The following is a 26,132-nucleotide window of genomic DNA, read 5'->3' on the forward strand; positions in this document are numbered from 1 at the left end:
CGATGGCCACGGGTGCAGGGAGCCACAGGCACTGGGAAGTGGCAGAGCTGAGGCAACCCTGCAGTGCAAACAAAACGCCCTCCTTACGTAAGAAACCACAGCCCTGGTCCTGCCAGGCAGCATAAAGCACCTCTTTGTGCAGGCAGGACACCCCCCGCCCCGGCTGCCTGTCCCACATGGGATCATCCCTGATAGGATCCAGATGCAGCAGCCAGCAGCCCCCTCCCCTCCCTCCACTGCCAATCCTCTCAGAAGCCCCAGAGCAGAGCTGGGACCCCCGAGGGCTCGGGCTCTGCGGCACCACACACGCTCCTGGCTCCGCAGGGAACTGCCCGGAGGATGGGAAGGAGCTTTTGGGCACTGCCAGGGCTGGAATTACTCAGAACTCCTTCCAGCCCTCCCCAGCCCCTAGGACAGACTCCCAGTTGTGTGAGGGATGCCTTTGAGCCGCCACACCTGGTGCAGATGTTAAGACAGAGATCTGAGCACAGCAAATGGTGCGGGATCCCCACATGAACCCAACGTCTGTCACAGCCCAGAACGAGCAGGGAGGCTGGAGTGAGTGCTCCCTGTGCTCCCCAGGAAGGAAGGAGACACTAAGAGAACAGGAGCTGTCCCCATGGGCCCTGCAGTGCTCTCACAGCCATCCCAGCAAGGGGCCATCCTGCATCCCCATCTCCCAGACTGGGCCCCAAACCACCAGTCAGAATAATTCCGTGGTGAGGTGAGCCCGCCAAAACCCAGCCTCTCTGGATCAGGGCTCAAGAGAACTGCAGCAGCTCATTGCCCCACCCCAGGGACACAGCTTTGTGCAATTCCAGTTCAGCAAACCCCCGTTAGCCCAGGACCTGCTCTGGCAGCTCTCTGGAAGGGCTCACACCATGGAGACCTCAATGGATTTAATTCTCCTTCACTGGGAAGCCTTAGATCTCTGGTGTCCCCCTGCCTGACAGCACATGCTGCTCTCTTTCCCCCTACAGATCCCACAGCCAGCACAGAAGGTGCTAATCAAAGGTGTCTCCAGAGATCCAGGCTCCAGGAGCTCAGCCTAGAGAATGCCTCACTGCCCCTCCATCAATCAATGTTCCTCTCCATCAATCTCCCAAAGCACAAGAGCTTTATCCTCCTCCCTGCTCTGACACACCCTGGTGAGTGAGCTCCACAGGGAGATGGGCAAGGAGGACATGGCCACCTTCCCACCTGGCTGGGCTAGGTAAACCCAGAAACCACTGGCTGCAGCTTTCCAAGTCTCTGGAATCCTGAGGTATCTGCAGGCTTCTCCACCCTAGCAAAGAAACAACAGCCTGTTTCCAACCCCAGGTGGGGAAAAGGAGACCTTCAGTCTACCTGGTAGGAGCAGAAAGGGGCACAAGCTCTGGCTGGAATAAAGGCCTTTTTGAGAGCACTGGACTTTTCCAGCTGCCTGGAAACAGGAAGCGCCCAGGCCAGGAGAACAGAAACCCTCACACACCCGAATAAAGGCACAGTGAGCCATTAACCCTAATTACCTGTGACTGACACGCGAGCGGGGCCTGACCTCGCAGGCATCGCCTCAGCCAAAGCAAAATAAACAGCTCCTTCATCCCAAACACAGGCCATTTCACCCCCCAGGATTCAGGGCTCTGACACAAGGGGAGAATGGTGCAGCTGCAGCACACTGGGGGCTGAGCCCAGACCCCACACCCCAACTGCTGCCCCCCATCTGAGCCAGCAGCTCCCACTCCCCTCCAGCCCCTTCCTGACGTCCCCTGGAGGAGGAGGATGAGCAGCATCCACACCAGGGAGAATGAGCACCACAACTGCAGGGTCCTGCCCCCGTCCCCAGCAGTGGCCAATGCCTCTGTGGTGTCCCTGCCCTCCTGCTCAGTGGGAGCTCCCTGAAAATCCACTCTCATCTTCTGGGTGTTTTCCTCTTACTGATCCCGTGAGATCTGTAAGGGCTCTGCTGCTCCACGGGCACAGATGCTGAGAGGCTGCTTGGCACAGAGATGCCACAGTGGTTTGGTGCCCGAAACACCCAGCAGGCCCAGACAGGCAGGACAGGGAGCACTGGCTGTGCCAGCCAAGGGGCACAGGATCCCCAGCACTTGCCCCAGGCCCCCCCTGTTTTGCCGAGCACCAGCATCTCCACCAGCTCCTGGGGCAGCACTTTCCCTCCCTGGAACAACCTCCCATCCCAGCACACAGCAATGCCCCAGGTGGTTCCTGCCCCCGCTCCCTGAGGCCACAGGCAGAGCTTACCCGGGGGGCAGAGCATCCAGGGCCAGCACAGCTGCTCGTGCTGGGGGGGCACTGGAGCCTGAGGCTGCCTCCTCTGCCTCTCTGGAGCTGTTCAGGGCAGCAGGGGCAGGAGCAGTGGAGCCATCGGCTGTGCCCGCCGCCGCCGGGGTGGGAACGCTGGCACCTGCTGCTGGCCTGTCCTCATCCATGTCCACGGCACCCACGGCATCCCCGTTCACTGCAGGGACAGAGGGCACAGGTCAGCACCAGGGAGGGGCCAAGGCTGGCTGATGGTCCCCGGAAGCAGAGCACATGGAGGGTGACAACCCAAGCACGGCGCTCTCGGTGCCTGCTCCACCCACAGCCCTCTGGGACCCACTGACTCACCTGTGCCATTGGCCACGCTGGTGGCCGTGCCGTTGGCTGTGCTGGTGGCCGTGCCGTTGGCCATGCTGGTGTGCTGTGAGCTCTTGGCCTGCTGCCTGTGCCGGCTCCTGGCACCGGGACTCTGCTCTCCACTCCCCGTGCCTCCCCGGGCTGCTCCGGCTGCGTGTCGGTGCGTCCTGCGAGGGAAGGGAGCACAGCAGGTGAGAGACACCTCATGGAAAATGCCACTGCTGTCTCTTCTCACCCTGCTCTTCTGCTGCTTCCACCCAGCACAGCCAGCAGTGTCCCCTGGGAAGGGCCTCTGCTCAGGACAGTGCCTGGGGTTTCAGATCTGCCCACAGTCCTGGCACACACCTGCTGCTGGCAGAGACCCATGGAGGAGTCACCTGGGTGACACCACCTTGCTCTGCTCAAGGTGGTCACTCTAGGTGCCAAGGAATGGCCCTGGATGCTCCCTGGACACCTGCTCCCCACAGTGGACCCCAGCTTGCTCCGTGCACCCCTGCAGATCCCAGGAGATCCCACACCAGCCCCGGGTCCTGCACCACAGTGGGGACCCTGTGCTCCAAGCCTAGCACAGAGGGAGGTGAGGAAAGGGCTCCCAGGACAGCTGTGGCCTCCAGAAAAGTTGGGAACAAGCAGTCGGGAAAGATGGGAGCTGAAATCACAGCATGAGTTGTGACCAGCTCAGGCGCAGCTGCTCCATCTCTTGGGGGTCACTGCCACCCTGGAGCTCACCTGCCACCCCTCTCCATGGCCAGGGCAGCCCAGCCTTCACTGGCACAGCACCTGCAGCTCCCCCAAGCAAACCCGCTCCCTTGGACAATCCAGGGCCCCCTAGGCAGCACAAAGGCATTCCCAAAAAAGCTGGGTTTCACCTCCAGAATTCATTCCTGCAAGTGAGGAGGGGATGCTGCCATTCCAAATTTGGGGGGCCTGGGGAGCAGAGGCAGAGCCCAGGCACCTCCACCCAGGCTGGAAGCCCAGGCAGCAACCACAGAGGGTAGAGAGTGCAGGGAACAGGAAATCAGTTTCTCCCAGCCAAAATCTACCTTAAAAGGGCAAAACCCACAAACTGTCCCCAAGTCTCAGGGCTGGCGCTGGGAGGGGACAGCAGCTTGGCAGCAACAGGGCACAGATCAGTCATGCCACCCTCAGCAGCTCCAGCAACTGGAACCCTCCCACTGCTCTCCTTGGGGAGCAGCTCATGGCAGGGCTGGGATCAGGAGGAGACATGGGAAAGCAGGAGATGGTTGTTGAAAATAGACCAGATGAGAGCCACGGGCAGAGCAGGAGCTGCTGCGACCACTTGAATGAGTCACAGACCCCTAGGAGGGCAGCCCCAGCCAGGGGGAACTGGGGAACTCAGACAGGGAACTCCCTGAAACCCCAGCTGGCCCCCAGACAGGGCTCCAGGATGGGGTTTCTTTGGGCCACCAGCACCCAGGAACATGGAGCATCTGTGGCTACAGAAGAGGCTCCTCTTCCCCCATCAGGAGCTGAAGGGGGCCCCTCACTGCCGTGGCTCAGCAGGGCACACTGGTACCACCAGCTCCCAAAAGCTGGCTGGGACCTCTCCCCACAGTTCTCCCCATGGTGAGGCCAGAGGCAGCACAGCCCCATGGAGGAGCCATGGCCAGGAGGGAGCAGGCAGGTGGTACCTGTCCCACAGGGAACACTCTCTGGCACGGGGTGGGTCTGGTCCCTGCCCTCCTCAGCAAAGATGAGCTCAGAACTGCCCAGGGAGTTTTTAGAAACCAAAACAGGATGTTTCCAGGCTGCCAGCCTGCGCACAGGGTTACCAGCCTGAATTAGCCAGCCCGCCCAGCCCAGCCCAGCCCTCCTACAAGTGCTCCCATCTGGGCATTGTCTTTTAATAGACAGTGGAAACAAACCCAGCAAGGCCACAGGGCACGGCGGGATGGGAGTGAGTGCTTAAAATAGGAGCAAGGAAAAAGCCAGGCAGAGCACGGATGGAGCAGCCAGGGGTGGATGGAGCAGGGTGTGGGGATGGCAGCCCCTCTCCCATGCCAGGGACAAGACCCTGCTGTCCCACATGGACCTGGGGACCTTGGCTGGCTGCCTCATTGCCCCTCCTGGGCTGGGGCAGATGATGCCAACGAGTAAAACAGCATTGGCCAGGCGACATCAACCTTCCCTCTTCCTCTTCTGCCAAGGCAGAGTCCCCTCGCCAAGGACCTCAGCCAGGAAAGCCAGGAATGGCCAGTTCCAGCAGCTGAGATGGCCAGGAGGTCCCTCACGAGATGCAGCAGAGGTGGCAGCATGTCTCAGTCTCAGCACACCAGACCCTGAGCTGTGGCCGAGGAGGAGGGCAGAGCACTGGAGCCAGCACTGGCTGTGGGGAGCAGGGCACCATCTCCAGGAAACAACCAGGACAGCCTCAGTGCCACGCAGGCAGTGAGTGCACAGCTCCCAAAACATGGAACTGAGAAATTCCCCCTGTCCCTATCAATGTGGGGGGAGACAGCCACATCCCCCAGCACCCACATGAGAGAATCATGGAACAGTCTGGGTGCAAAGGGATCTGAAAGCTCACTCTGTTCCAGCTCCTGCCATGGGCAGGGACATCTTCCACTGTCCCAGGGTGCTCCAGACCCCATCCAACCTGGCCTGGGACACTGCCAGGGATGGGGCAGCCACAAAGAGAGGTTGTGGCACCCATGGCCTCAGCTCTCAGCCAGAGCTCCCTCTCTCCCTGCACAGAGGGCTGTGGAATTTCACACCCAATCACCAAGATTAGCAGCAAATCCCAAGATGACATTTGTTCAGAAGAATAAAGAGAAGCCCTGACCAAGCAATTTCCCTTGCAGGGACAGTGTAGAAATAGCTGAGGAGCAAAGAATGCCCCTTTTCTTCCCATCCTGCCACTGAGTGACTCTGCCAGCATCCATCACCAAGCCCAAGAAAATAAACACAGCTCTGTGTATAAACACAGCAACCATCAAACAACATTCCCAAGTGCAAGGGACTCACATTCCACTCTGGAGCATGCAGCTGCCTCCACTGTGGGTACCGAGAGCAGTGCCCTGCCCCACGGAGCAGCACCACATCAAACTGAGCAGGTATGTCCAGAACAACCCCCAATTCAGGTGAGTGCAGGATGGATCGAGGACTAGCCCAGAGGTTTCCATACCAGGGGATTTGGCTGATGGCAGGCACACCTGGCAGGTGTCTGAAGGTGCCCTGCACAAGTCCTGGCCAGACTTCACCACACTCAAGGTGACACCTGAAGCAGAAACTCCTCACAGCTGATGGGAAAGTAGCAGGGAATGAGCAACAAGCATTGCCCAGGCTCAGCCTCCCAAACCAGAATTTTCTTTGCAGGTTTTCTAGCACCTCCTGAGAGCTGCTAAGTGCCTGCCAAGCCCAGCTCAGCCAGGTCACTGAGCACTTCCCACCCCTGGGGAGGCTCTAACACCTGGACAGTAGCAACCAACAGGAGCAGCCACCACAAAAGGGCACAATCTGTGTTCACAAACTGCTCCCGATTTCCATCCCTCTCCCTCCTCAGGTGGGAGATGAACACACAACCTGGAAAGACAAGGTCACTTTTTGAGCCAAGAACATCAACTCTGGTGTGTGCCCAGCAGATAAAGAAGGAGCAGAAGAGCTCGAGGTGTGGAGCTTGTAGCTGAGAATGCTCCTGAGCCTGGGCCACACAGAACCTCCCACAGACAGGCTGCAGGCACCCTCTCCACAGCCACACTCCTACCAGAACATCTGCACAGGCTGCTGGGCCACTGCCATGCTCTGGAAATATAAATAGGTGTTAAATTCAACTGCATGTTGACAGTGTGACACGTCTCTCAGTAACCACAGCTCCAAAAGGAGCAGCGTGAGCCACTCCAGCCCAGCGAGGAGGCAGGGCAGGGCAGGGCAGGGCAGGGAGCCAGCTGCAGGATGGCCTGCTGCCCAAGCATCTCACTTCCTTTGGAAGCAGCTGTTATTTCCCTGCAGCTCTGCTCCTCCTGCTCTCCCTTTGTAAGCATCTCCCTGTGGCCATTGCCTGGAGGGGCATTGTGTTCCCCAGCCTGGCCAGGGCTGTGCTCGAGGGAAGAGCTGGGGATCCTGGGATCCCCATTTGAAGGTACCCCACTTTGCTGGTTTGACTGGTCACAGCCTGCCTCACTCCCAGACAGAACATTTTTTCAGCTGCCAGTGGAGCAACTGGTGGAAACTCTCTGAGCCATCACAGACTTGATATTCCTTGAGACACCAAAGTTCAGGAGAGACTCAGGCCAGCCACAGCCTGGCTGTACAGTCACCCTTCTACACTCCCAGCTCTGCTGCCCCCAGCACAGGCCACCCTTGCTCCAGACCTCCACTGTGCTGCATGCCAGGGGCTCACTGGGAGATCTGGAGTGGGGTGCACAGCACAAGGACAATCCAGACACAGCCACAGCAACCCCCCAGTAACAGGCACATGGCATGGGACCCTCACCTTGGTCTGCTGCCAAAGCAGTTGGTGCTGGGAGGTTGGTGCCGGCCCTCCGTGGCCACAGCTGTGCTGGGGGGGTCCCGTCCAGGCACTTGGGACCCTGCATGGGGGAAGAACAGGGGGTGAAGAAAAGGACTCAACCACCTGTAGATCTATCCTCCTTCCCTTCCACCTCCCAGAAAGGAGCCCCAAGAGCCCAAAAACCCCATCCCTTGCAGGACAGACCCCCAGCACCCAAGGGCCCCCCACCTGACACCACACAGCCCAGCACAGCCCGGCCCCCCCAGCACCCCACAGCCCCAAGAGGGACACAGGACTCTGCAGAGCTGGCAGTGCCAGGAGGCACTGCATCCACAGCTCCCACATTTCACAGGTTTTGTCTTCCAGTAACAAATCAGGGAGCCAAGGGGAAGCAATGCACCAACCCCTGCTCTGTACAAGCTTTGCTCCCCTGGCAACCCTGAGAGATCAGATCAGCCACCAGCCCACGACCCCACACATGCTCTGCCACGGGGAGCTCTCGTGAGAGCAGCAGCAGCAGACACTGACACCATTTCCCCAGCCCTCACAGGCAGCCAGGGAAGGGGCAGATCCAGCCAGGGAAGGGGCTGAGCCCTGTGGAAGGCTGGAGAAGGGCTGCTCCTCCCAGGCTGCTGGGCTGAGCCTGGGCACACTCCTCTTCCGCTCCTGCCACACACTCGGCCCAGAGGGAGCCCACGGGGCTGGGGCAGGCAGGGGCCTCACCGGGGGCAGAGGTGAGTGCTGGCCCTGGGACACCGTGCTCACCCTCGGGGCTGGCCACTCACCCTCGGGGCCGGCCACTCACCCTCGGGGCGGCCACTCACCCTCGGGGCTGGCCACTCACCCTCTGGGCCTGGCCACTCACCCTCGGGGCCGGCGCTGCCGTCGGGAACGCTGCCCAGAGCAACAGCCGGCCCGTCCAGGAAAATCGTCAGCTCTCCTCCCGACACAACGCTGCCTTTGTTCTCCGCCTGCAGGTCCAGGGTCAGCTGCCTGTTCTCCACTGCGGCACACGGGACATGCAGAGAGAGACCCCAGTCACCAGCGGTACCAGCCCTGCCGGGCTGGCTCCACTGCCCCGGGCTCCTCCAGCCTCCCCCATCCCCAAAGGGCAATGTGCTGCTCCCTCAGGGCCTCACATGTCCCAGTGAGCACCACCAGTGATGGCCACACACCAACACACACACCCACACCCCTACACACACACCCACACCCCTACACACACCCCTTCACACACCTAGCAGTGCTGCCAGAGCACCCCAGCCAGTCCCACCCCCTGCTCCTGAGGAAGATCTTTCTTCACCAGCCCTTGGGATCCCTCTACCCCTTCACTGGGGCTGCAGCTGGCTGTGACACTGACCCCCATTGCTCACAGATCCAGGAGCTCAGGCTGTAGGGCAGATCCCGGCAGGAAAGCCAAGGGATTTCACAGAATCAACAGGTTGGAAGAGACCTTCAAGATCATCAAGTCCAGCCCATGCCCTAACACCTCAACTAAACCATGGCACTGAGTGCCACATCCAGCCTTTTATTAAACACATCCAGGTGGTGACTCCACGACCTCCCCAGGCAGACCATCCCAGTACTTTATCACTCTTCCGGTAAAAAACTTTTTCCTAATATCCAACCTATATTTCCCTTGGCTGTGTCCTCTTGTTCTGTCAGTGTTGCATGGAGAAAGAGACCAACCTTCCTAAACTGAGGGGCTCCTTTAAGACACAAGGGGCAAGAGAGGTCCTGAATGATGATGAGCATCCCTCCATCCACATTCCCTCCACTGAACCAAACCAGCACAGAGGGCTGTCCCCACACAGGAAGACTCTGCTGCAGCACTGGACCACATTCACAGAAGGTTCTGGAGAGGGTGCCATGGGCTGGGAGGCTCCTGGAGACAGCTGCCAGCTCCACTCCCTCCTGTGTAAGCCAGTCTGGCTTCATCAGCTTCAGCAAGGTTTTGCTGGTCCCTGGGGGCAATGGGGGCACAGCACAGCCCTCAGCACCCACCCCATCACAGCAATACCTGCCAGTGCCAGCCAGACTGAAACACTCGGCTCCGTCACAGAAGGCCAGAAAAATTTGGCTGCACCAGCCTGGGACACTGGCCCAGACACTTCCTGACTCATTTGCTCAAATAATATTTTTATTATACACGGATTGCTCATGACACAATGGCACCATTTTTTAGCAACCTGCTTTGTCCCGGTGTGACGTGGGGACGGGGTGCGGCTCAGGCCAGCAGGAGCAGGATGGGAGCACATCCCTATGGAGCTCCTGTCCCACCTCCAGCTGTGAGCTGTCCTGCACTGGGACTTGGCACTTTCTCCTCCAAGGCCCCACCAAACCCAGTGACACAGGGTCTGCAGTGAACACTTGGGGATCTGAGGGAAGTCTCCAGTTTTTAGTGCCAAGGCAGGTGTCTCCTGCACAACAGGCGCACAGCTCTGTCACTGATCACCATCATCCCACAAGGGATTCTGCTGAGCCTGGTCATCCTCTCTGCCTTGTGGAGCTGCACTCTGCTTGCCTCCACGGGAAACCGACCTCACAGACAGTTTTAAGAGCCTGAGACAGAAGATGCTACAGAGCACAGCCAAAACCAGAACAAATCCAGACCCTGTTTCCCCCCTGGCTCCTCCAAGCCGTAGGAATCCACATTTTCTGCAGGGTGGCTCCATCCCCCTGCACGCACGCCGCGCTCCGGGCCGCACAAGCCCTCATTGTGCGGGCGCCCAGCTGAGGCGCAAAGACAAGGTGTCTCCAAGTGGAGGATGTGAACATGAACCTCCCAGCCGGCTTCCTCCTCCCCCCCTCCACCCCCTCCAGCTTTTTTAAAGAAAATAAACACTGGCAGAACCTTCCCCTCCCTGTCCCCGTGCAGCGTGCGGGACGCACAAAGGGACATTGCTGCTGCGGCGGCGGCGGGTCCCCCGACGGGCCCGGCACAAAGGCTGCCTCTGTCCCGCCGCCTGCCAGAATGTCAGAGGGATTATTATTATTTTGGGAGGGGGTCGGGGGGTGATTTGGTCCTGAATAAGGTCTCAGTTCAGCCACTTCCAGTGCCCTGCACGCAGCATCAGAGCTCCCATTTAGCAGAGGTGAGCTGGAATTCCCACCCAGCCCATTAAGCGGATTTACGGTTCCACGAAAGGAGGCTGGGAGCAGCCGGCGTGATAACGGCCCCGGGCTGAGCCCCCGCCCTGGGACCCCCAGGAACCACACGTGTCTGACCCCAGGGAGCTGCCACACAGGATGGGCAGCCCCTCTGGAAGACCCTGTGTGAGGAGGCTCCATCTCGACAGCTGCATCCCAGATTTTCAGCCAGCCAGCCAAAACGAGCTTCCCAGTCTCTCAGCTTCCCAAACCTACTGCCAACTCTTCACCCAGTCCCCCTGGATGCAGAGGCCAGTTCCCATTCCAACAGCTCCATGTGATCATCTAGGTTTTGTCTGGGATGGATCAAAGCTCTCTGGTGCCAAGCAGGTGAAGACTAGCTCAGCCTTTGTGCATTCCCACAGAAGGAATGACTCTGTGCCAAGGCTACAAGCAAGGGGCAAGTTGAACCTTCCACAGACATTCCCAAAGGAAGTGATAATCTTTAGTGTCCCATGAAACTCTCCCCAGGGAAGCTTTGCTTTTGCTACTGATCCAACCTCAACCACCAGTAGCTTAGAGAAAACTGTGTCCCACTCCATTTATCTGCCAGGGACACCCAGGAGGGCCTCAGGTTTTTGTATTTTTCCTCTAAAATGCATTGTGCACTCTCCAATCCCCTTGGTGACCCACTGGCTGCATGACCAGTTTTGTGTGATTACATCCTGGCCATGGCAGAGCCAGCTCACGGAGCTGCTGGGACACACAGCACAGCTCCTTTGGCATCACAGCCACAGTGGGGTGGAGCTGAAGTTTTCCAGAGGCTGGGAACTGCTGCTGGTGTCCTGGAGGATCCCAGGAGGCGACAGCTCCAGCCACTCTGCCTGGGGCACTGCAGCAGGACTCTGGGACCTGTAAAGCCCTGGCACGTGGTGCCACTCAGCACACAGCAGGACCAGCACAACCAGCAAGGCCCAGTATGGCTCCCACACAGCCCAGGATGCCAGGCTGGCCAGGGCCAGCAGAGAGGAACTCCTGGAGCTGGGAACAAAGAGGTGCCTCTGCAGCAGCTCAGGGGCCAGGCCAGGGGCCGTGCCTCGGCAAACGAGCTGTTTTATGGGAGCCCTGGGAGCAGCCCGGCTCCTGGAAGGCTCCAGCCCGTGCTGGTGATTGAGGCGGTGCTGACCCACCTCTCCACCTCCCCGGCCAATCCCTGGGAAGGCGGGAGGAGCTGCTGCCAGCGAGAGGCCCCGCAGGCGCTGGGGTCCGACAGCCGGGCTGGAGCCCTGGCACAGAGCTCCTGCAGCAGCCAGGCTGTCGCTCCAGAGGCTCCCACAGCCTTCCCGGGAGCTCAGGCCTCACCACCGAGCTATTCTTCCATGCTCCAGGACTCAGAGCTGAGACCTTCTCCCTGAAGTCAGGCATGGAGCATCCTGGCACACACTGCCACAGTGTCACCAGCAGTGAGGTGACCACTGACCACTGAGGAGAACGACAGGAACATCAACCCAAGGCCACAGCTACACTCACAAATCAGTATCTATCACAAAGCCTCACCAAAACCACAACAAACCCAAGGAAGAGAGGGGCTGCTGCCTCAAGAGCTCACTCTTGGCTGAGCACTTCTCGGTGTGGGAGAGGAGGGCCAGGCCCCTCCAGTAGCAGGGGGCACATGTATTTCACTGCCCTTCACATGAAGTGTCTGACTCAGGATGGCTTGAACTCTCAGCTGCCTACTGCCCAGCCCCTTCCTCAGGCTGGCAGGCAGAAGGAACACACACCCCTGTTCCCAGGGGGCCAGAAGCCCTAAGGATCTCTCAGGCTCCTATGGAACCCCCAGCACCTGCAGCAAAGCCCGAGGGCTGAGCATGAGCCTGTAGAGAAGAGGAATGAACAGATGCCAGCCCAGACACGGAGGGCAGACAGGAGCAGATGGGCAGCAGGTTCCCAGGCAGGGCAGGGCAGGCTCTGCAGCTTTAAGAGTCCTTCCTCCTTCCCAGCCCACAGTGTCAAGGAAAAATCTGACACATTTTTTCTGGGGGATGTTAATGGACAAGCTAGAACAGCCAGTTGCCTTTTCCATTCATTTTCCACACAGCCCCCCGGGATGGCTGGGAATGAAAGAGCCAATTGTGCCCCGTGGCGGCGCAGGTAGGGCGGGAACCACGGCGGCCCCGGGAGCCCAGCACGGCCCTGCACACCTCGGCAAGTAACGGCTGAGGGGAGGGTGCCCAGGGGCACAGCCCCACGGTGTGGGGCTGGCTGGCAGCTACAGCCCAACAGAGCCAGCCCAAGGCACACAGCCAGGTCCCCACAGGCTTTGTGAGAAGACAGCAGTAGCAGCACAGCTCCCGTGTGTCCCTTACAGCCACGGTGGCACAGCAGGGACAGCGGTGTGGTTTCAGAGCTGGCTGAACCAGGGGAAGCAGCTCACCCCAGCCCCCAGCACCGGGGAGGGTCTGAAGCAGCCCCGAGTCCCTGGGGGCACAGGAGGCCCCACTCTCCGCTCAATACCAGGTCTGTGTCTCACAGGCTTTGCTTGGAAGAGACAGAGGCGGCCTTTTCCAGCCCCGAGTTTCCCAGCCCTGAATGGCCGCCTTTATGTGGGAGCTGCTGTCACGAGCCGCGCTCTGGCAACCGCACACGGCGGCGAGGAGCAGAGGGGTTTGTGTTTCCGAGCTGACGCAGGTACGGCTTCGGGCACGCCCGGCCCGGGGCACACAACAGCACCTTGTTCCTGCCGGGACAGCAGCAGCCACTGTGCCACCCCTGCCCGCGCCCAGCCCCGCGCCCGGCCCGGGCAGGCGGGCACAGCACAGCCCCGGTGCCCCGTACGCACGTTTGCCGCCGCCCTTGAGCAGGCTGCCGAGGCTGACGGAGGCGGCGCCCAGCAGCTCGTTCCTCAGCGTGTGGCAGATCCACACCTTCAGCTCCAAGTGGCTCTGAGCTGTGACATTCCTGCAGAGAGCGGGGAGGGAGATGTCACCGTGGCCTCGTGCCTGCTCCGTGCTTGGGGAGCAGGCAGTGCCACAGCAAGGACATGGGGCAATGGGAGACCCCCTTCACAGCGCCCTCCCAGCCTGGCTCTCCCTGGCAGTGTCCCCATGCAAAGGGCAAAGCTCTGTGACACCTGAGTGTCCCCAGCTGGTGGCACATGGGGCCAGCCCCTGATCAGCCCCACAGCAGGGGTCTCACAGACTCACAGGGTGAGGATCTCGTTCCACAGCAGCTCAGAGACCCCCATCTGCTTCCCCGTCTTTTTGGTCTCACTGGGCAGCCCGTCACCAGCCACCTCCACGTAGCAGTTCATCCGTGCTGGGCGGCTCTGGGCCTTGGGCTTCACAGACACAACTGCAGGGACAGGCACAGTGTCAGGCCTGTGGGACACCCTGTCCCCTGCCCTGTCCCCAGCCCTTTCCCCCTTCTACCCCTGCCAGCTCAGGGTGCCACAACTCACAGCAGAGTGCTGGGAGAGGGGCAGTGGGGAGCAACGCTCCTGGTGGCATCAGTGACTGGCATCAAGCCCTGACCATGCACCCCCGAGGGTGGCAGGACTATCACTGTCCCCACAGACACCTCCCCGCCCCAGGGCACGGGGGCAGGAGGGGCCGGGGCGCCCCCAGGCCAGCAGTGCCTGCAGAGGGGCAGAGCTGGATGCGGCTCCGGGCGCCAGGAGCCACCTCGCGGCCACGGGAGCACCACGCGGCCCCGGCAGCGCCCCCGAGCCACGTCCCCAGGCAGCCAGGGAGGGGAGGGGCCCCCGCAGTGCCGTGTGCCAGCCCGGGGTGCAGGCAGAGCACGCAGCACACACTCCTGGCAGGGGCAATCCCAGCGAGGCAGCAGCACCCACCTTTCACGGAGAGCGGGGATTTCTCGCAGGGCGGCCCGGCCCTGGCCCTGCTGGAGCTGGCAGCGGCCATGGCATCACCTCCAGCTGCAAGCAGAGAGAGGAGACACCTCAGCACCTCTCCCACGGCCCCCAAACACAGCCCCGTGCTGCCCTGAGTGCCCAGCATGGCAGGGACATGGGGACAGGGCTGGAACACACAGGCTCCCTCTCCTGAGAAACCAGCCCTGCACCACAGGCAACGCTCCGTCCCTGGGAGAGCTACCCCAGCACGGCAGCACCACGAGCTGAGCTGGGCAGTGCCACCTCCAGACACCCCTCTGGGCACCTGAACCCCTGACCCACAGGTCAGGTTGCTGGGGGACAGAGCAGCCAGGAAAGCCTTGCCCTGGGGGACACTGACTCACCACACATCACCAACAAGATGGTAACAAGAAGGTCTCCAAGACCATCATGACACCCTCAGGACAAGAAGGACATACTGTGACCCCAGGAAAGGTGGCAGGACACGTGGCCAGGGACTCTGCCCAAAGCAGCAGCCACAGAGCGGAGGGATGAGGTCACAGGTCACGCAGGAGCACGAGCTGGGAGTGTGAAGTCAGCCCTGGGTGCTCCAGCCTCCTCCCTGCCTTTCCCAGGAGCTGCAGAGGGCCAAGGTCACAGACCAGCACTTACACCAAGAACTGACTGAACAGCACCACTGCCAACCTCCCCCCACCCTGCTCGGGGGAAGGAGGAAAAGAAGGAAGCAGGAAAAGAGGGAAGAAGCTCCAGCCCCTCTCCCAGTGCAGAAGCCTTTCCCCTGCCCTCTCTTTACATCCTCCTCTGAGCTAAGCTCCATCCCATGGCAGATTCCCTGTGAAATCTCTTCTCCCAGGGTCTCTGCTCTCTGCACCAGCACAGCAAACCTGCCTGGCACCTCAGGGCCTGGCTGTGCCTCATACAGCCCCCACCTCTGCCTGCAAGTCCCCATTTGGCACTGCCCGACCACTGTCCTGGCTCCATCCATCAGAGCCAGGGCTCCTGAGCACATCCCAGCTCCTGGCCCTCACCATGAGGGGGTCACCAGATTCACACAGTCCCTCCCGTTCCAATTAGCCCACCCACAGATCACCCGACCTTCCCTGAGGATACTCCTGGTCCTCATGTCCCCAGCTCCACATCCCACAGATTCCATCGGGGCCCTGCCCCTCCTGTGCCCAGCCCTGTCCCGGCTGGGCTGTGTCCATCCCTCTACTTTCAAGTCCTGACTCTTTTCCCCACTCTCTCTTTTCCCCACTCCACACCATTTCTCTGCCACTCGCTCTGACACCCCCGGTCACGTCAACAAACACCTCTGGGCCCCCAGTGTCGAGTGCCGCTCCCCGGGCACAGCCTTCCTGTCCTGCGGCCTCGTCCCGCCCCTCGCACCCTCAGCCGGGCCGGGCCGGGCGCTCCCGCACCTACACATGGCGGGATCCCGCTCGGCCAGGCCGCGGCCTCCCTTCCCTCCCCGGTTCCCGTTTCTGACAGCCCGGCTCGGCCTCCGGCCCTAAACACCGAACCCGTCCCGGGACCGGCCCCGCAGCCCCGCACAGGACCGGGCCGGGCGCTGCGGGCACCGCGCAGAGGCGGCGGCGGCCAAGGGCCCCTCACGGCCCCGCTGTCCCGGGCCGGTACCGGCACAGGCTGAGCAGCTCCCGTCGGCCGGAGCGTTCCACCAGGCCGTGTCCGACGGGCGGAGGGGAGCGCCCCAGTGCTGGGCCGGAAAGCCAAGTCCAGTCCAGTCCAGTCCAGTCCAGCCCAGCCCAGCCCAGCCCAGCCCGTCCCGTTACCGGCGGCCGCTCCACTCCCGCTCCCCGGCTCCAGCTCCCGCCGTCATGTGACCCCCGGCCCGTCACGTGACCGCGCCGCCCGGAAGCGCTCCCGCGGCACGGCCGCCGCTCCAGGCGTACCCCGACTGAACTACAACTCCCGGCGTGCCCTGGGCCCGGACCACAACTCCCGCTGTGCTTCCTGCGGCGCTTCGACGGCAGCCGAGGTGGGCCATGGGGCACGCAGACATGGCGCGTGTTCCGCACGTCGTGGCCGACACGGGCGCGTTCCTGAGCGCGGCCCCGCTGCAGGTACCGGGGGAACCCCGGGGAGACACCGGGGGGCGGTGGGGACAAGGGGTTAGGGGCTGGTGTGACGGCGCTGCCCGCAGGACATCGCGGACGCGCTGTACACCGTGCCCGAGGTGCTGGCCGAGATCCGCGACCGGCCCGCCCGCCGCCGCCTCGCCGCGCTGCCCTGCGAGCTGCGCGTCCGCCGCCCGCCGCCCGAGCTGCTGCGCCTCGGTGAGTGCGGGCCAGGCGCCGGTAGCGGCTCCTTCCCCGGCGTGCCGGCCCCACGGCCCCGCCGTGCCCCGCCCGGCCCGGCCCCACGGCCCCGCTCCTCCCGCCCGCAGTGACCGAGTTCTCCAAGAAGACCGGCGACTACCCGAGCCTCTCGGCCGCCGACCTGCAGGTGCTCGCCCTCACGTGCCAGCTCCAGACTGAGATCGACGGCCCCGGCTGCCTGCGCTGGGAGCCGCAGGACAAGGTAGGACGGGCAGGGGCAGGGCAGCGGGCACGCGGCCCCGGTCCCAGCGCCCCCGCCCACGGCCCGCGCTGCCCCAGGTGCGGCTCAGCTCCACCCCGCGGCACCCCGAGGCGCCCCTGCACCTGGCCGGCTTCCACCTGCCCAAGGTAAGGCTCGGCGGGAGGGCGAGGGGCCGCGGCCGCTGGAGCCGCGGCTGAGGGACGCTCCGTGCTGTGCCCGCAGCACAAGCCCGCGGCCAAGGGCCCGCAGCAGCCCGGCCCCGGCCCGGCCCCGGCCCAGAGCGACCCGTTCGGATCCTTCCTGTACTGGCGGCCGCCCCTGCCCAGCATCGAGGAGGAGCTGCGGGAGCTGCTGGTGAGAATCTTCCTTCTCCCGTCCTCGCTCTGCCGTTTCTGGCTGGCCTTTCCCGACCTGTCTGTGCCACCCTGACCGTCTCCTCCCCCGGCATGGCCCAGGCCATCTCTGGTAGCCCCGAGCCCCCCGAGGAGCAGCGGAGCTCTGCAGGGGGGGCCAGCGCTGGCGAAGAGGAGGAGGATGAGGAGAGCGATGACGAAGGCTGGATAACTCCCAGCAACCTGAAGCAGGCTCAGCAGGACACAGGGCACTGTGACACTGCTCCCGTTGGTATCCAGGTTGGCTGTGTCACCACAGACTTTGCCATGCAGGTGAGTGCTGGGCTGCAGCTGGGGGCTCAAACCTCGTGGCTGCTCCCACCAAGGCAGGGCTGAGTCCCTGGGCAGGGGAGAGCTGCTTTGGGACAGCTCCGTGTGTCAAACCAGCAGGGCCTCAGTCCCAGAGGCCTCTGCAAAGCCTGCTGGGCTCTCCCTACCCCAGCTGGCAGTGCCAGCTGCATGTCCTGGTGTGTCCCTGCTCTTGCAGAACGTGCTGCTGCAGATGGGGCTCCACGTGCTGGCTGTGAACGGGATGCTGATCCGCAGGGCCCGGAGCTACATCCTGCGCTGCCACGGCTGCTTCAGGTGCTGGGGCTGACCCTGGGCTGAGCCCTGTTCCACAGCCCCAGGAGCTCTGAACCCCCTCTGTCCCACCCTGCAGGACCACCTCGGACATGACCAAGGTGTTCTGCCCCCACTGCGGTAACAAGACCCTGAAGAAGGTGGCAGTGAGTGTCAGTGACGATGGGAGTCTCCACATGCATTTCTCCCGCAACCCCAAGGTGCTGAACCCCCGGGGGCTCAGGGTGAGTACCTGGACAGAACCCCGGGGTCACTGAGGTTGGAAAAGACCATCAGGATCATCAAATCCAGCCTGTGGCCTTTCCTCACCTTGTCAGGCAGCCCAGAGCACTGAGTGCCATGCCCAGTCAATTCCTTGCACACCTCCCGGGATGGGGACTCCCAGCACCTCCCTGGGCAGCCCCTTCCCACATTTAACTCTTTCTGTGAAGAAATTCTTCCATTGGGACCCTAGGGATAGGAGCCCAGCCTGTGGCTAGCAGGCTGGAGGGAATCAGAGCAGACTGAGAACATCCTCCAGCTGTTGCACTGGGAGCCCAGGGCTTTTGGGCTTCCCTGCTCAGCTCTCCAGAGGGCTGTGGTCACCTGGAGTCCCCGGGGCTGATCCCCTGTGTCCCGCAGTACCCGCTGCCGGCGCCGCAGGGCGGGAAGCACGCCAACAACCCCCACCTGGTGGAGGACCAGCGCTTCCCGCAGCAGCGCCTGTCCCGCAAGGCCCGGCAGAAAACCAACGTCTTCGACCCCGATTACCTGGCCGGGGCCTCTCCCTTCGCCGAGAACGACGTGCACAGCCGGGCCGCGCACCTGCACCTGCGCGACGCCGCCCTGGGCGCCGGCCGCCGCCGCCTCAACCCCAACGCCGTCACCAAGAAGTTCGTCAGGAGGAGGTGAGGGGCAGGACAGGCCCCGCCTGCAGGACACACCTGCCCGGGTGTGGTGGTGGCTCTGGCAGGCCCAGCCCATCCTGTCCCCACGGCGCCACCGTGACTGGGTTTGGGAGCACGGGGCAGGGGGGGTGGCTTCCCTGCCCATCCCCAGGCACCCCTGGGCAGGGACTGTGTCACCCAATAAACACCAAACCCCAGATCACTGTGACTTGGTCCCATTTCTGCAGCTGCCTGTGCCAGGGGGAGCCTTTCTTTGAGCCTTGGGGGCTGACAAGGCTGGGAAAGAGGGAGGGAGGATTTCTTGGATCTTTTGCCCCATGGGATAATGAGCTCCAGAAGGACAAAAGCCCAGGGCAGGGGGTTGTGTCCCACCCTGCTTCTGGGCAATGCCCAGGGCTGAAGACAGAGACTCTGGGGTAAAGCTTCTTGGATAAATCTGCTGAAATCTTTCACAATTGACTGCTGGGCCCAGCTCTTGCTGCAGTTTCTCCTTAACCCTGCTGAAACTGTTCAAAATAAGGAAATACCTGATATCAGCTGTGGCCCCTGGTATGAGGAGGTCACGGTTGCAGGGTGGGGGCAGCCCCCCAGGGTCCCACAGCACCAAGTCAGTGAGATTGCCAAGGACCTTTTCCTGCAGCAGCTGCAGTGCCCCAGGCATGGCCCTTGGAAAAACCATCACAAGACTTTACACTGTAAAATGAAAACTTTCATCATTTATTCTCGACTGCAGCTGTTTACAGAAATATAGTTGCGAGTATACAAATGTCCCAATAGAAGCAAAATATTTTATTTTTTTATTTTTTTTTTAATATTCAACAAGTTATCACAGGAGAGCTAAAAACATAGATGCAAATAAAATATCCCCTCATAGACAAACTGAAAACACCGGGAATCAGTGCTTGGAAAACCCACCTACGAAAGCCATATACACAGAACTGCACAAAGGAGTATCTGGTGCTACTTTCACATTGCAGGACACAGAAGAGGCAGCTCAGCGGTCAAGGGTGCACCCAGAACATCTGGCAGGCAGGGGAGAGCCCACCAGAGGTGCAGGGATAGAGGCTGGAGCTTAACTCAGCATCATCTTAGATGGAACTAACTCAAATTGCCTCCTTTTACCCAGAATAAAAAAAGCTTCAGGGATGCTGCAGGTTGCTAAGGATACTGGCATGGGATCCCACTTGTGCAACACCCAAAGAGCCACTAACAGGAACTTCCCCCTGGACATGTTACCCCAGCAGCAGCCATGGTCCTGCCCAGGGCACTGGGGTCAGATCCTGTTCCCTGGGGCAAGGCCATTTACTGGATCCTTCCCTAAGCCCAGGCCTGCAGCTGGGTGCTGGGTGTGGGAGCCTTGGAACCTGAACAGAGGGGTCAGGGAACCCCTGGATTCTTTGCCCTGTCCCTGCACAGTGAATGTCACTGGGCAATTTAATGAAGTGTAACAGCAAAAATGACAACTCTGGAAAAAGCAGAGTTCAGCTCTGCAAACTCCAAGAGAACAGAGGACACTGTCTCTCAGTGTGCTGGAGGTGATTTAAGAAAACCTGGACCAGGAAAACACTGATCTACTCATGACAAATTCCAGTGGAACACAGATTTGGAACTGGAAGTCATGTTGGACACAATACGCACTGTTGATTTTATGACCTGATTTAATGGCTGGAGCTGTGTTGGGGGGGTTAGGGTAGAGATCAGAAAAGGTTCTTCCCCCAGAGGGTGCTGGGCACTGCCCAGGCTCCCCAGGAAATGGTCATGACCCCAAAGCTGCCTGAGCTCCAGGAGCCTTTGGACACCAGGGATGCCCAGGGTGGGATTGCTGGGGTGTCTATGCAGGGCTGGGATTGGACTGGATGATCCCTGTGGGCCCCTTCCAGCTCAGGATATTCCATGATTTTGTGATTTTTAGGGTTTAATTCCTCACACAACCTGCAAGGAAGAAATCAGCACGAGTTGTGGCAGATTCCTCACAGATAGAATTCAAGGGGAGCTTCACTGGCTTTCAAGGACTTCTCTAAATACTGACTGTTGCACTAATGAGTCAGTTAAAAAAAAAAAAAAGAAAAAAAAAAAAAAAAAAGAAAAAAAAAAAAACCAAAAAAAAAAAACCAACAGTTTGCGCACTCCTGCCCTCATGGGAATAAAGAGAAATGGCAGAGGAGCTTCCCCTCCCTGACCCAGCACCACCAGGGACCTTCTGCTACACAACGACATCCAACACACCTGACTGGTGTCAGCACAGCCACCACCACTCCCTGTCTGCAGGAAGCCCATCCTCAGCCTGGGTGTCAGTTCTATCCTAAACCACATCTGCAAGTATGAACTAAAAGATATAAAAATACAAAAGTGGTCAGAGCTGCTTCCAGCCCACAGATCCCAGCAAGGTTCCCAAGCAGAGCAGATTCTGGAGCCACATCACCAACAGGGCCACACGTCCAGGACTGAGACATGTGACACAGCTACTCATGAGTTACTACAAAAACCTCCTACTGAGGAAAAGGAATATTATTTCATGTTTATAAAAATGTAAATATAACAGTGTTGTATGCATGTGTCTACTATTATATATAATAATATGACTCCTCTATATACACATATAAAATCCTAGAATATACAGGCAGTGCGTATTTACATCCCTATACAGACTGGGAGAGGAAAAGCCTCTCCTCCTGTGTAACCCCCCCAAGTGCCCCACTCCCCTGGAGAATTTCTCAAGTTGCTTTTTGCAGGAGTTTACCCCCTGCTGCATTTTTCCTTGTTTCTAACACCTTATCCCATTTCCAACGCTGACCTCGGTGCCTGCCCGGGGCACCACAGCTGGCACAGCTGGTCTGAGCAGGAACACAAAGTGCTCACAGGCTGCCACAATAGACTAAACAAACCCAAATTTAAACAAAGCCCCTGAACAAACACAGCATCCCACTGCTGTTTCCTTTTAGCTTCTACAGAACAGAGCTGCCCCGAGCCCCCTGAACACAGAACTCCCCAATTCCTTGAAACTCCGTTTTGCACTAATGAGAAGTCACCAGTGACCAGGATTTCCTGTTCTCACCTTCCACCTACAGCTCAGAGCACGCCAAGCAACTCCCTCTCCTCTCTCCTGCTCCCCTCACCCAGATCCATGGCTGTGCTCCCTCTAAGCAGAGGCACAAGAAAACAGGAATAAAAATCCACTCAGGTATATCTTCCTTGTAGAAATTACATTCTAAATCAAAACAGCAACGGAAACTTTAAAAAAAGTTCAGCTTATGCAAGTGAGGAAAGCTGCCTAGACTTGGTGCTTCCAGTAAAAACCTGCCACAGTCATGTTTAACTGCTCATGCTTTGTTTTATCTCAAAACTACATGGGAAGCAACCTGTCAATGATTAGAAGTAATCAGCATCACTGATCAGAGAGAGGACATCCACTTCAGAACAGCCAGCCTGGAATTATTTCTTGAGCTAGATTTGTGTTCAAATAAGAGCAAAGTGCTTGGCTTGCTGCAAGACCAGGCAGTGAGGAGGCAATTAATAACAAAACAACTGTTAATTAAGCACAAAGCAGCAGTAACTCCGTGCCAGAGATGTTCAGCTCAAACTGTGCAGTCAGGGTTGGCTCTGGGGTTTCTGGGGCTCTGGGCACACTCAGGGTAAAAGCTGAGGGGACATGGTGGGGGTTGGCAGCTCCATCTCCCTCCACTCTCACCTGTGCCCACAAATGGGTGCTCTGGGATGCCCAGGGACGCTGGATTTGCACAGGCTGACACCTCAGGATCCTCTCTGGCACCCAAAGGGCCCAGACACGCCGCCAGTGCTCCGTGTGCTCCTGGAACACAGGGGTCATTGAGAGGCTCTGCTGCCCAACCTCAACTGCTAAAAATGTCACAAGTGAATGTTCAGGCCCCTGGTGAAACACAGATGTGGCTCAGGCTGTGCTCCCTGCCAGGACACCCTGCAGCCTGTCCTTGAGCTCTGGTGGGGCTGATCCAAGCCCTGCACCTCAGAGCCGCTGCCGAGCACGCGCCGACCGCTGAGCGACCTCTTCAGTCACACAAATACTTTTTGTAACCAAATCACATGTTCAAAGTCTTGTACATTTAAACATTGACCTAAAATGAACAGGTAAATTTAACACGAGGAAAGGAAGGTGTTTCCAGAAGGGAAAACTGGGATAGCACAGCCCTTAGTTGGTTTTTTGTGTATTTTTTTTCTCTCTTCGCTTCGTAAATGACCTCAAACACGCCCACAATTCAAACATACCCTTCCCTGGAGCTGTGGCAGGCTTGGGATGAAGTTTCTCTTCTGGGCACTCATCCTGTTCCATGGAGAATTGGTCCCTGGTGACTTGGCACTGACCAACAAACAGATAGAGCCCTTCGGAACAAGGAGCAAACTGAAGCAGCACGTGAGCGAATCCATCCTTCCTGTCACTCCTCCTGTGTCCAACGGCCCCAGGTGACACCAACAGCTCATCCTGGGACACAGATCCTGCAAACACCACCAGTTCCTTTCCCAGTGAGTGCCTATGGACTTCCACGGCCCTCTGGACCTTGCTGGGTCCATTGCTGTCAGCCTGAGCAGCCCCACACAGCACCTGGGCACTGCTGGGGGCTGCTGCTTTCCTGTTGTGAACCTTCACAAGATGTTGGTAATGTTTTGTCTTAGCAGAGGAAAAACAAATAAAATACAGCAAGAAAAAGTCTGGGTCGGGGTTAAAGCAGCTCTGGACATGATGCAGCAGGGAATTCTTTCTGTCCTGATTAAAATTTCCAACGTTTGAGCATAATCATAAATTAGGAGTTAAAACACAGAGGCGCTAATAATAAAATATTAAATAGGCAATGAGAGCGGAGAAAAGCTGAATGGCTCATTCTGAGGGAAACCCCAATATTTCATATTTTATATAATCCTAAATGCCTCTGGGTTTCCTGGCTAGGCTGTGAGTGAGGGACACACCAAACACAGAGCGAAGCTTCTCGTGGCCAGCTGGACCAACACTGCCTGATGGAATGGCGAGAGATGAACATGTTATTTATGCTGCAAAAAGTACTTAAATACTCAATAAAGACATAACAAACCCCACCCCACCCCACTGTTATCAGACGCCACGTTGTGGTAGAACATCAGACAAACTCACAAATTTACCACAAAAATGTGTGGCAAAAAGAATATTTTATATATATGTATATATATAAATTTTTTATATTTATGCCAATGTACTCACTCAGTACAAATAGCAAAATAGTTATACCATTTCCTAAATACAAAATATAGCTTTCCAAAAAAATGAAACACACATTAGATATAAACCATCCAAAACTTGAACGATTGAAAACTGTATTCAAAATTAAATGACCCAGAGCAGGTCTCTTTCTGAAAAGTTCCCTTCATATCGGCAAGAAGCCTTACTACTGAAAACGTAATTCAATGCCTCTCAATGAGAGAGAGAAAGAGAGAGACAGAAAGAGAAAGTGAACGTCGTGACAGACCAACAAACAGGGGAATCCAGGAAAACCAACAAAAACTCTACACGGCTCAACTACGCACACCAGTTAAGGGGAAAACACACGGTAAACAGACTCGAGGAACTTAAAAAAACAAAACATTTACAGGCTGTTCTTTTGTTATTTCAAATAACAAAAATGAAAAAATGAACGTGACACCAGCTACTCTCTACCGAGGCGAACGGGCGCCGCGGGAGCGGCAGCGGGAGGAACACGGATCTGAGCCGGGCTCTAGGGAGAGATCACACACTGTCCGCAGAGCTGAAGCACCCAAAAACATCCACATGCCTCACAATACACCTGCATGGTCTGGAGTGGGTTGTTTTTACATTCGGTAACATCAGTCAGTGATTTATTCCGTAATTAAACATGACAATCTAGAAACCAGACTCGGGGCTCGGTGGTAGAAAAAGGAAAAATCACTTCAGAACTGTGATGAGCTCCATGTGCTACAAAGATGCAACAGCTCAGGATGAAGTGACCTTTTAAGAAGGCTTAAAAATGATGCAATTTGCCCCCTACTTGGAGTAAAGCCAAGCTGAAGATTTCCATCAGTCACAGCTGGAAGTGGCAGGTTAAGGGGGATTCCTGCATTTAGGAGGTGGTGGAGAAATTGTTTCCTCTCTCCTTATGCCTTGATTATTTGTCAAAGCTTCTACTGACTAAGCAATTTACTGCCAAGGATTCCTAAAAGCTGTTTCTTTAGCTTTAAAGCCAGTAGGATAGTTATGTCTTTTTTTAAAAACACAATAAAAAACTGAGGGAGAGAAGGAAAACCATGGAAAGAATGGAAGGGAGAAAAGCTGGCTTGGGAACAGCTCATGAGGCTCTACAGAGCTCTAACCCATCAGTCAGAATGAGAGACACAGAGGAGTCCCTTCCTCAGCCACAAAGAATACCTTTTTCAAGCTGAAGGTGTTAGAGAAGATTTTAAGTTCAACTGGAAGTTCCCCTTCATTTTGTAGAGCCACCAAACTCTTGCTCTATGTACAGCTCCACCTAAGATATGTGGAAAACCGTGAATCCCATTCTCAGATGGGAACTGGCTATTTACAGCAGCAATTCTCTGCTTGGTTCTTACAGTTATCAACACTTTCAATTCATAAAGGGGGGGTTTGGCTCTCCTACTCCGTGTCAATCGAGGGATCCCTTCGCTGACTGACAGCTGAGTCACAGCTCAAGGCAGAGGCAGCTGCTGCTTCTGCTGCACGAGCTTCCCGAGGGAAAAAAGGGATGTGAAGAAGGAATAGAAGGGAAAAAGTAAACGTGGTAACATGGATTACCTTCCAACAACAATAATAACTGACCAGATATGCTTTAAATTCCAAGAGCCCCCACTGTGATGAGGTTTATGAACCTGGTAACAGCCCAACCCCACGCCCCAGTAACACAAAGCATAACTCCTCAGCATTATTGGCTATGGAGCCCAAACTCCATGGTCATGGCCTCAGGTCTGCCACTGGCCACACGTGTGCTCTTTAAAGAGGCCACTTTTCCACAGAAGCAATTGGTTCCACGCAGCCTAATCCAGAGTTGGAAGGTCTGAGAGGATCTGGGGAATCATCGCTTTTTTTCTTCACGGAATTTCTGCATGAGAAAACAAGCAGAGAAGTCAGGCAAAACTAACCATGGTCCCCTCTTCCTTCTGCGCAGTGGCTTGGTCTTCAGGGTGCTCCTCATGAGCAGGCACTGAACTGGGGGTGAGGAGTAAGAGCAGCTCTGGAGAGACTCCAAACTCCATACACAAACCCCTTTAGATTAGAGAATGAAGTGCACCACTTCAGTGAAAACTCAGGGCGGGATTTAGGTCAAAACTAGCCCAAAGTTACACACCACAACCTACACTGGATTCCAGAGTCCTCCTGGCTCTCATTTGTAGTCAAAGGCTCTTCCCCCCTCTGAAAAAGGCACCGTCTAAAAGCAGAATGTCTCCTAGCAACAGCTGATGCTGTTGGCTGTTTCTAACACAGCCTCAGCATGTGGCACACTCAGGGGCTGTCACATTCCACCAAAACTTGTTTTCACATTACGTTACTGTAACCCGGGGAAGAGTTCAGAACAGTTCAGATTTGAGATGCCATTGACTCAGTAAGTCTCAAGTTTTTTAACCACAGTCACGTTTCACAAGGTTTTGATCTGCCAAGCTGCCAGTGATCCACTCTCCTCCCTAACAAAGTACCAGACTGTCACAGCAGATGA

General features: G+C 57.8%; 3 protein-coding genes across 8 annotated transcripts in view; 1 reads left to right on the forward strand and 2 right to left on the reverse strand.

Moving 5' to 3' along the window:
• WWP2 (WW domain containing E3 ubiquitin protein ligase 2) overlaps window positions 1–15,927 on the reverse strand; it is a 29,049-nt gene extending 13,122 nt beyond the window's left edge. The window contains exons 1-8 of one of the 2 annotated variants that reach the window (XM_056501015.1): window positions 15,839–15,927; window positions 14,028–14,111; window positions 13,381–13,528; window positions 13,017–13,135; window positions 7,953–8,090; window positions 7,070–7,166; window positions 2,608–2,783; window positions 2,242–2,458 (exon numbers count right to left, since the gene is read on the reverse strand). In XM_056501015.1, coding sequence (XP_056356990.1) covers window positions 2,242–2,458; window positions 2,608–2,783; window positions 7,070–7,166; window positions 7,953–8,090; window positions 13,017–13,135; window positions 13,381–13,528; window positions 14,028–14,097 — 965 coding nt within the window. In that variant the 5' untranslated portion in view covers window positions 14,098–14,111; window positions 15,839–15,927. Of the gene's footprint in view, window positions 1–2,241; window positions 2,459–2,607; window positions 2,784–7,069; window positions 7,167–7,952; window positions 8,091–13,016; window positions 13,136–13,380; window positions 13,529–14,027; window positions 14,112–14,431; window positions 14,534–15,838 lie in introns of those variants that run through there. The other variant, XM_056501014.1, reaches the window with a different exon arrangement.
• NOB1 (NIN1 (RPN12) binding protein 1 homolog) lies at window positions 15,839–25,504 on the forward strand. Its single transcript, XM_056501016.1, has 9 exons — window positions 15,839–16,129; window positions 16,210–16,342; window positions 16,453–16,586; window positions 16,664–16,732; window positions 16,809–16,940; window positions 17,042–17,251; window positions 17,466–17,563; window positions 17,640–17,784; window positions 18,182–25,504. The coding sequence occupies exons 1-9, from the start codon at window positions 16,052–16,054 to the stop codon at window positions 18,449–18,451; spliced, it is 1,269 nt and encodes a 422-aa protein (XP_056356991.1). The 5' UTR covers window positions 15,839–16,051; the 3' UTR covers window positions 18,452–25,504.
• NFAT5 (nuclear factor of activated T cells 5) overlaps window positions 19,135–26,132 on the reverse strand; it is a 54,420-nt gene continuing 47,422 nt past the window's right edge. For all 5 annotated transcript variants that reach the window (XM_056501010.1, XM_056501009.1, XM_056501011.1 and 2 more), the window contains one exon: window positions 19,135–25,520. The gene's annotated coding sequence lies outside the window, so the exon portion shown is untranslated. The remainder of the gene's footprint in view (window positions 25,521–26,132) is intronic.

The sequence above is a fragment of the Oenanthe melanoleuca genome, chromosome 11 (assembly GCF_029582105.1).
Source record: "Oenanthe melanoleuca isolate GR-GAL-2019-014 chromosome 11, OMel1.0, whole genome shotgun sequence".
NCBI classification, from domain to species: Eukaryota; Metazoa; Chordata; class Aves; order Passeriformes; family Muscicapidae; genus Oenanthe; species Oenanthe melanoleuca.

What these genes read in the sequence shown, in the direction of transcription:
- NOB1 (XM_056501016.1), top strand. Translation starts at nt 16,052, where the DNA reads ATGGGGCACGCAGACATGGCGCGTGTTCCGCACGTCGTGGCCGACACG. An exon ending in GCTGGGAGCCGCAGGACAAG is followed by an intron (nt 16,587 to 16,663) that starts GTAGGACGGGCA and finishes GCGCTGCCCCAG; the next exon opens with GTGCGGCTCAGCTCCACCCC. An exon ending in CGCTGCCACGGCTGCTTCAG is followed by an intron (nt 17,564 to 17,639) that starts GTGCTGGGGCTG and finishes CCCACCCTGCAG; the next exon opens with GACCACCTCGGACATGACCA.